Source organism: Castor canadensis, chromosome 9, assembly GCF_047511655.1.
Source record: "Castor canadensis chromosome 9, mCasCan1.hap1v2, whole genome shotgun sequence".
NCBI classification, from domain to species: Eukaryota; Metazoa; Chordata; class Mammalia; order Rodentia; family Castoridae; genus Castor; species Castor canadensis.
In genome coordinates this window covers 94,993,787-95,003,664 of record NC_133394.1, presented here as the reverse complement: position 1 = coordinate 95,003,664, position 9,878 = coordinate 94,993,787, and the positions used below count along the sequence as shown (strand labels likewise).

The 9,878-nt window shown below is 34.7% G+C and overlaps 1 protein-coding gene across 2 annotated transcripts; it reads left to right on the top strand.

The window, feature by feature from the left end:
- The first annotated feature begins 4,468 nt into the window (after window positions 1-4,468).
- Cxcl8 (C-X-C motif chemokine ligand 8) lies at window positions 4,469-7,625 on the top strand. 2 transcript variants are annotated; one of them, XM_074041086.1, is made up of 4 exons: window positions 4,469-4,628; window positions 5,560-5,695; window positions 5,961-6,044; window positions 6,478-7,625. In XM_074041086.1, the coding sequence occupies exons 1-4, from the start codon at window positions 4,565-4,567 to the stop codon at window positions 6,497-6,499; spliced, it is 306 nt and encodes a 101-aa protein (XP_073897187.1). In that variant the 5' UTR covers window positions 4,469-4,564; the 3' UTR covers window positions 6,500-7,625. The 2 variants fall into 2 exon arrangements, with proteins under 2 accessions (XP_073897187.1, XP_020027798.2); XM_020172209.2 differs by lacking the exon at window positions 6,478-7,625 and having other exon boundaries at window positions 5,961-6,048.
- The last annotated feature ends 2,253 nt before the right edge of the window (window positions 7,626-9,878 follow it).

The window sequence follows — 9,878 nt, the reverse complement described above, 5'->3', positions numbered from 1 at the left end:
AGTGTTGTTAGAAAAAAATCTAACAAAGAAAATAGGTATATACATACTTTTGCTTTATAAATTCAACAAATAGTTATATAAGTATTTTTGTTTCACAAATTTAACAGAAAAATATATGACTACAAGTAAATATTTATATTTGATTTTTCTGTTCCATATTTAAGTTTGGCTGATCTTAGTCTTCCCTAGTTCATAAAAAAATGCCTGTTTTCATAAGTAGCCTTTTTCTCCAAATCTGTTTTTCAAACTCTAAATTCCTTTAATTCAGGAGATAGTATTAAAATGATACTCAATTCATCACACAAATCAATGGTTAAAATAATTTTCAACATACAAATGTGAATAGAATTATTAGGAATAAAAAAAGAAAGCTTCTCTAATTGAAAAAATGAGCTAGATATAAACTTTAAGAAATCTGTTATGTTAATGTAGCTTTAGTTTTTGGTTGGTAAGCTTTTAAAAGGAAATGTGGTTCTCTTACTCAGTAAGAGATAAGTGTGATGTGTCAGGTTAGAAGAGAAGAAACTGACATTTGCTGAGCATCTTCTATGTGGCAGGCATCATTCTGGGCATCTTCTTGTTTTTCTCATTCAGTTGTCACTGTGATCCTATAGAATTGTGGTATTCTCACTTTACACATGAATTAACTAAGACGCAGCAAGATTAAAAAACTGGCCACAGTTGTTTGGCAAATAATGAGTGGACTAGCTAAATTGGAAGTCAGGTTTGTTTTATTCTAACACCTCTGCATACCCTTAAATCTAAGTTTCTTTAAATTTGATGCTACTAAAATCCATGTATTATTTGCTTCTCCAACACAGCAAGATGTTAGAAAATAGAGCTTTTATTTAAATTATGGCACACTTTTAGTAGCATGGACCAGCATGATTTAGTACTTTTTATAAACTGTTATCTAGAGATATTTGAATTTGAGATGGAACTGAAATGTGTTGTGGTAATGGACCAGATCAAATTATCATTAACAAGGTACAGAGCTGAGAATATGTTTTAAATCTTTCTGCTGGGTTTTATTGGTGAAAATTTCAGTGAAAATGTTTATGTTTGTAACTGTTAGCATTAAGAACATAATAAATAAAATTCACTGATATGTATTTAACATTCTGTCTTAATTGAGAGGTTGTACAATTGGGACTGATTTTATCAAAGGCAGAAAAATTCTAGGTGTGAGTTGAGACTTTATTTCCAGAATTGAGAAAAGCAACTCTGAAAGACCATCAGATTTCAGCAGCAGCAACTCAAACATGGGCCTAGAATCAGCTTGCCCAAGATTTCTTGGTAATAAGCATAAGACAAAATGTAGACCGAAGCTCATCTCATTTCAAAGCCCATCCTTTCCCCACCAAATTCTGCTTTGGTATACAAATACAACCTTGTTCAGACTTACATAAAAAAGGTCAAAATCTAAAATGTCTATTTGAAGTAGGAGTGATGGAAGGGTTTGGATGGTTTAACACAGTAAAGAGACACTCAGTTTTTTTGTAGGGAGTTTGATGGAAGAAGAGTTATGTATTGATGCAGAAAAATACATGCCTGTCTTTGTCTTGGGTATTTCTAAAGCTTCTATTTCTTGGATGATAGAGTTGATCAATGGTTATAATGAGGATTTACGGGTACTTGTCTGCTCATTAAAAGATTCTCATGGCTCAGAAGCTGGATGGAACCTAAACAGTTCATTTGTCAAATCCGATGAACTCTGAATTCATCTCTAAATTATGACAAAACATCGTTTGTAGCTTTCATTACACTTTATACTCTACTCTAGCAGGATATCTTAAAAGAGGATAGTAACTCCTGCTTTTTGTGTTCTATTTAAGCTTATTTATTCCCACTCATGATACACCAATTCAAAGGTTTAGCTTTGCAAAAGTGTGGTAAGATAGAATTACTCCCCGCCTCTAGTCACTTTGCTTTTCTATCCCTGTCTCTGAAGGAGAAGATCCTAGGACATAATATATTAGAGGTTACATCGTGAGAGATGAACAACATTTGCAAAGAGGTCTTTTTGCCTTATATTTGTCTATTCTCAAAAAACAAATGTAAGCATCAAGGTTAAGTGAAACTCACTAGTTTAACATCTCAGATGATATGAGGATAAAGTTGGGAGACACAGGAAGATGGAAATAAGAGGGAAATGAGGTGTCCATGTAAGTAGAACTCAGCAAAAACACAAAGATGATACTCAGGGAAAAGAAGAGTGTTGGCACATATGCAGAACACTAAGCATGTTAGTGGTGGTCTCAGTGACATTGTACTGAACAAGTCATGCCAGGGTGTCATTACCAGACATTGCAAACATCAGTGAAGCAAGAAAGCCTGAACATTTTCCTTAATATCTAGATATTTTCTTTATCTAGATATGATTTATTTTCTTTGGCTCCAACTTTTTCTTCTTGTTATTCCACATACTATATTCCACACATCAAGCAATTTTAGGACACAGATGGCATATGTTCTCTTAAATCCCATTGCCTTATACTTTTTCCTCTGAAAGCAAAGCAGTCTGCTGGTCTTTCTTAATCCTTATCACTAATATAAGTTGCAACTTTGAAGTTATTTCTTCAGAAAACCTTCATTCACTGAAACTGCTTCAAAAGTCTCATGTGTTGGTTTCCAGAACTTCTTATAATTTATTTGTATTGTAATTCCCATTGCTATATGTTACTTGTTTGTATAACTAATTGTCCATAAGCAGACCTGGACTGAAAACTCCTTGAAGTCAGGCACTATGTCTTATTTACATCTCCTCTAATACCTGACATTAGCAGATAATCAAAATGTATTAAATAAATCCATAATTAAGTTCCTCTAATATTAGAATTAAAAATAATAGAAGTTGCATTACATAGAATAAACATTTATTTTTTTGCTATGGAAAGTAATATAATCCAGGCACTACTTTGTTCTCAAGCCTTAGGTTGGTTGGAAGAAGAAGAAAGAATGATTGCTCAGAAATTAAACCTTTTTGGAAAGCATTTGAAAATGGCATTCCTCACTACTTATTGTTCTGCAAGTGAACTCAATGCTTAACACACTTATTGGGAGAGAAAGAAAATATTAAACTAAGCTGAATTAAGTTAAAATTGCATACTTGCCTAGAGGGGGACAGACTTTTACTTTTATCACAAAGTCTCTTCCTTAGTGCAAAGAAATTGAGAGCTTTCTGGACAAGACTTCTTCAGAACATTGGGATATAAAGACATCTTTGTACGATTGAGGGAAACTTCTTACTCTGTTCCTCTTGATACTGATTATGGACTCCAAGAACTTAGTCTTGGTTTCCTTGGAAATGGAGCATGAAGGAGGGTAGCTGGACCAGACTTTGAATGCAAGTGTTTTTCTCATTAAGAGCACAGGACTTATCTTTCCATTAGATAACACCCGAGAACCTCAGAGCACCTTTTCTGGGAGCATAATATAACTCAGTGTTATCATCTGTATTGCACAGGGTCCTTACCTGAATGTGCTACTCCCTTTCATCTTCCTCTATTGAAATCCTCCATCCTTCAACACCCTGCTTGAGCTGCTTTTGGAATATTTGTCTCTTGTGCCCCAGGCTGGAAATAATAGCTGAGTACCACTTATCTAATCAGTAATACAGTCAGTTCTTATGTGACTTTTTCTTCTGAAAGACCCAATTCTTTTTTAAATTTCTCCTTTTAGTGCCCCCCTCCCCTTCTCCCCTTCCCTCCCAAGATCAAATCTTTAAGATCATTTAGTCTTGGGCTTGAATTGCTTTCCTTTAGCCCCTCCCACACAGGAGTCTCTGCTCTTTCTCCTGCTTTCCTTTTCTTTCCTAATAAAACGGTCACTTTACACCTCAAAAAAGAGAACAAATATTTAGTCTTATTGTGTATGGACTCCCTGAAATTATTAAGAAATTTACTATATCAATGTTTGTGAAACTGAATTATTTCTATATTGCACAGATATGCCCTTTGATACTATTAGGATACATTAATAATACATTTTTTAAAAAAGTATAACCTGTTTCTTAAAAGCAATAATTGTTCCTGAAAGCACTCCAAAATGTTTGGAAGAAGACTTATCATAAATTATACCGTCAATAAAAGTGGTTGACAATATTACCTTCACTATCTTCACATATCATTTTCCTGAAGACTTGTCATCCATGACCTTGTTCTCACAACTCCACTCTGTCATATGTCAATGGTAGTTGTTCATAAGTAAAGAGAAATATATTTGTCAAGGAGGAAACTTGAGTATTTAAAAACAAGTTTATTAAAATTACTTTAAAGATCAAAGCAAACTTCAATCATACTGAAAATGTGTTGGGGAACCAATCAAGGAAGTCTGATGACTCAGGACTGGCCTCCGGGGTGTGCTGTGCGCGGTAGTTGCATATTGTGGAATTTCCTCTGACATAATGCAAGGATGAGGGTGCATGTATCCTCTAGTGTTGAGATGATATAAAAAGGCCCAGTAGCACTCCACTCAACACAAGTCCTCAGAGACAGCAGAGCTCACCAGCTTCTAGGACAAGAGCTAGAGAGAAACAGGAAGAAACAGCTTCATCTGAGCAGATATGACTTCCAAGCTGGCTATTGCTCTCTTGGCAGCCTGCCTGATTTCTGCATCTGTGTGTGAAGGTAAGCACATCTTTCTGACCTACAGAGTTTTCTTGTGTTTACTATGATCCTTGATAGCAAGACTATCTTTGATGTGCTCACAAAAAATATCAGGAGGAGAAAATCATCTGTGCAATTACTTAATATTAAATACAGCTTTGTTTTTTCAGCTATCTGTCTACAACATTTAGGAAAACCTGAAGTTTTAGTAATATAGACATTTTGTTCCTATAGTTCATACTCTGGAGTATGTATATATTTAACATAAATTTGTAGTTTACAAAATATCCTACTGAAAGCCACAGTTATCCAAATTATCTATTATATTGAGCAAGGTAACTCAGATAATTTAACTCCATATAATATTTAATTAACAAACCTCAGATAACTATCAATTCCTGCTTGGTTTAAAGACATCCTTATTATAGACTTTCTTGAGATACCTTTTATAAAATAAAAAGTAGTTTAGAATGCTTATAGCATGTAGTTTCTACATTTTTTCTTTTAAGCATTAAGGATTTTACTAAGATATAACACCTCTGTGCAGTTAATTCATTTATTTTTTTCTATTAATTATTTCTGAAAAATTTCTATGTTGGTAAATCTTGGTTTGCTTATGATAAATAGCATTTTGGTATTGCAGAGGATTATGTGATTGAAGGGAAGAAAAAAGTACCATGAGGATGTCGACATACCACACTGACAACCCCAACTCTTTATGTAGAAAGTCAGTCAATGCTTTTAGTAGTAACTGTTTTTTAAAACGAAGAACAAATAGGTCAAGGGCTAGGAGAATATCTGGCCTTCAATGTCAGGAGCGGGCTTACCAGACATGTGATGTTTTCTGTAGTCCCCAAATAATAATATGGGGGTTAAAGAGAGAGTAGCTAGCAGAGCTGTACCTGTTGATAAAATTAATCCTTAATCCTTCTTTTTCCCATTCTTCCCACAGCTGCAGTCCTGGCAAGGATGGGTGCAGAACTTCGATGCCAGTGCATAAAGACTTACTCCACACCTTTCCACCCCAAATTTATCAAAGAATTGAGAGTAATTGAGAGGGGACCACACTGTCCCAATACAGAAATCATGTAAGTACATCTAAAAAATGATTAGATAATTTGATTTAGCAAACCTAGAATTGAGAAAAGTGGAAATATCTAGGAATGTTCTAGGAATACAGTAGTGAGTTGAGCAAAATGAAACAAAAATCTTCATATACATGACATTTAAATATGGTATCTTCCATATCCAGTAGTTGAAGTTTATTTGAAGTTAGATTTTATGCTTGTACTTAAGGAACCATTATTTGAATGGGAAGTTAGATATTGATTTTAACCATCTGTCTCATTTCAGTATAAAGCTTGCTGATAAAAGAGAGCTCTGCCTAGACCCCAAGGAGAAGTGGGTACAGAGGATTGTGGAAGCATTTGTGAAGAGGTAAGTTGGTGCTTTAAAATTTTAAATTCATCATTTATTTTGAGATATATAGTCTAAAAGTCAGCCTATACATTCCTGCTGCTGCTTAAAATCTTCCCTTTTGTTAAAAATAGAGCATAACAGACAGCAATACTGAGTTTGTGGTACTGATGCCTGAGAAGGTCATGCATTTCAGCTTGTCGAAGGAAATCTGGGTTTATGCCCATGTCCTGTATCATTAGTAAAGTCCCCTTTATTCTCAGAAGTGTCCTGTTCTGGATGATAACTTATCTGGTCTCTCATTTACATTTGAAAGTATAAGGCATTTTTAACAAATGAGTGTCTAAGATAGTATTACATTTTTAAGAAAATGTATTTTCAAGAACCCCCACTTTGCTCCTTATTTGACCATTGATAATATTTAATTATTTTATTCTACTTTATTTACTTTCAGAGCTGAGAAGCAAAATTCATGAAAAAAAATGCATTCTTCGTGGAACCCAAGAACTCCTCAGTAAAGATGCCAATGAAATTTCAAACAAATCTACTTCTGCTCTTCATGTATTGGGTGGATCTGTAAAAAGGCTGCCCAGACAAAATGCAGGATTCCCTGTTAAATTTGAATTTTGGTCAAACAATGAATTTTTTTTTCATTGTGTCATGCAATATCTAGTACATAATGATATTTTAAAATTTAATTTTTGAGTCTAGAAATGTGGTGTTTCAAGCATTACATGAAAATAAGGAGCCAAGGATGTTTGCTGTAAATTCAAATTTAGCTGGTAATCCTGGATTTTTCTTTGTTAAATATGGCAGCATTAGTTCTGCTGGTCAGGATCCATGAGTCCCTGTTCAACTGTGCCTTGGTTTCGTCTTTATTCCTAAACTAAAGGAAAAAGTGTCAGTCGCCATCTTACCTCACAGGGATGTTGTGAGGACATGTGAAAGCACTTTAAGTATTTTTTTTCATGAGCATGTAAATTATTTTCAAGTGTAACTATTCACTTATTTATTATTTATATATTTATTTAAGCATCAAATTTAGTAATATTTGTGTATGAATTTGGAAAAATGCGAAAGGAAGAAGCATGGTTAATAGGCTAGTATAGCCATGCTATTGTGAGTTTTTATTTATTTTAGATATTAAATAGTGTTCTATCAGAGAACTTTTGATCAGGCTTTCCAGTTTTAGCACAAAGAACAGGAAAAGAACCACCAGTTAATTTTTTATTTCAAATCAGCAATAAATTAATTTTTAGTGTAAGTACATCACTGTTCACCTGAAATTTTAGTTGAGCTGACAATTCTTGCTCTTGCAAAGGTCAGCTTTTTATACAGTGTTATGATGAATGACAGAATCCTGAGTTAGAACTATCTGTCTTAAACAGCAAAAATTCACCAGGCAATACAAGCAAGAATGTCTTGCTAGTTAAGACTTATTCTTACATACAAAATAGATTCTCATAATTTTGCTTAGATAATTGTGTTTTGAATAACAAGCTTTATTGTTTCAACATTAGGATTTTTTTGTGTGTTCCCAAAGGGGTTTTCTAATGCTTTTGATAATATGGAAATAAAAATGTAACTATAAAACATTTCAAATATACTTTGTTATTAAAGTCATCAGGTGTTCGTCTTTCTTTTGTAGTTTTAATCTACTGGGAATCTCTTTATTTAAATTGAAAGTCATATTTTGATTAAAAAAATAAATATTACATAAATACTTCTCCTTATAACTTTATATAGTGTATGGAAAATTATAGACCTTTATTTTAGGAAAACAGAACTCCTTTCCAGAAATGGGTTACCAAGAGTAGTCTCTTTCATAGAATGTTGGACTTTTTTCACTTCCCACTGTGTTTCATCTCGCTAATAAAGTTAACTTCAGACTTGCAATCAAGCAGTTAAAATAATCTGAACATTTTAGCACAGCTAGGAATTGAGTTAAAGAATGAAGAATATACATGCTTTGCAGTAATTAAGAAGTAAAATCGACACATGTGAGGCAAAAAGTTTAAAATATGATTAAAGACCAAGCGTATTTGAAAAGAAATCAAACACTCTGAAAAGTAAAAATACAATAAGCAAATAACTCTATGAATGAGTTTATAGCAGATTAACCATGGCTGACAATAACATTGGAGAACTATTTAAAAAATAGAAACAAAGAACTTTATCTGGAATTCATATGAGATAGATAAAGAGGGATGGGGCTGTAGTTCACTAGAATAGAGTTCGTGTAGCATGTATAAGGACCTTGATTTGATCTCCAGCACAAGGGAAAAAAGAGAACTACTAAGTTGGATAAAGGAGTTAAAAGTCATGCAGCGTACAGGGATTAGGCCTCATATACCACAGTCTGAGGTCTATAATAAGTCACATATAGTTCAAAGGAGTGATATCATACAGATCACCTCTGAATATTTTTCAGTGAAGTTAGGTTAAAGAAAGTTAAATTAAAAAATCTCATGACTTTGGAAAGCATCCAACACATCTTAATAACTTGTATGTCCATGAAAATACATAATGAAAACTAGAAAATTTTTAGAACACAATTATGTGTGGAAAGGACAAAATGACTTCTTAGAAGAGTTCACTGTTTCAACTTTATAAATGAAAAGAGTCAGATAATACAGAAGAGACCATATTTTGAAGAAATAAAAAGAGGAGGAGTATGGGGAATAGCAGAAGAGGTGACAGGACAGCAGAAAAATATGGAAAAACTGAGGCAACAGAGAAAAGCAGGAAACAGGTCCAAGCTCCCCAGGACAAGGAGAGGAACCTAAGGATGCATCCACCAGGTCAGCCAGATGGTCCTGATGATAGACCAGAAATTCTAGCTGCATGTAAGTCCTCACCTTCTGCAAACCTTAAACGCAGTGTGGGGATTTGGAAGACAATGACTGCTCCAGTGTGAAAAGCTGTCTCAGTGAAGAAAGACATTCTGTTGCTTCCCTTATCCCACAGAATCATATAGTAAGACACAGTATTGAGAGAGGACCTATTGTTGGAGACTGAGATACTCTGGGGATTTGAAAACAAGGAACAATAAAAACTCAGGGAGTCCTGAGACATCTTGCAACGGTGTCTAGGTAGAAGACAAGCCACAAGAAGTAGTTGTGGAGAGGGAGAAGGTCTGATGTGGTCCTTCAGGGAGGTACAATCAGTGGGTAGCTCTAGTAGCAAAGAACAAGTTTACTCAGAGGCCCCGGCTTCCCTTGTAAGGTGTGAGTCCTGTTGCCTAAGGGTCATGACACAAACCAAGCACTGGGTATGTGGCTAGCCGTAGTATTTGACCTATAGGGCCTGCTTCCTGGTTGTGTGTGTGTTAGCTGCTAAATGGGTAAGAGGTCCCCAGCCCAGGTCTGCTAAGTCACGTGATTTCCAAACAACAGGGAGGTAAATTACTGGGCAAGGTCTGAAAGCACAGAGGGCTACCTACGAGAACTGCATTGCAGCGTGTGTTTTCTGTCAGCCCTTTTGAGAGCACCACCCTCAGACAGCTCTTAACAACTGACAAGTCATCCAGACAAAAAAAAAATCAACAAGGAAACTTCAGAAATAAACAATACTATAGATCAAATAACTCAACAGACATCTACAGACTATCCTACCCTACAGCCCTAGGATACACATTCTACATGGCAATCCATGGAACTTTCTCCAAAATAGATCATATCTTAGAACATAACACAAATCTTATAAATGCAAGAAAATTGAAATGATTGCCTATATTTCATCAGACTACAATGAAATAAACAAACAAACAAACAAAAAAACAATAACAAGAGACACTACAGAAAATATCCAAACACATGGAGAATGAGCAGTACATGCTGGAGTGATCAGTGGGTG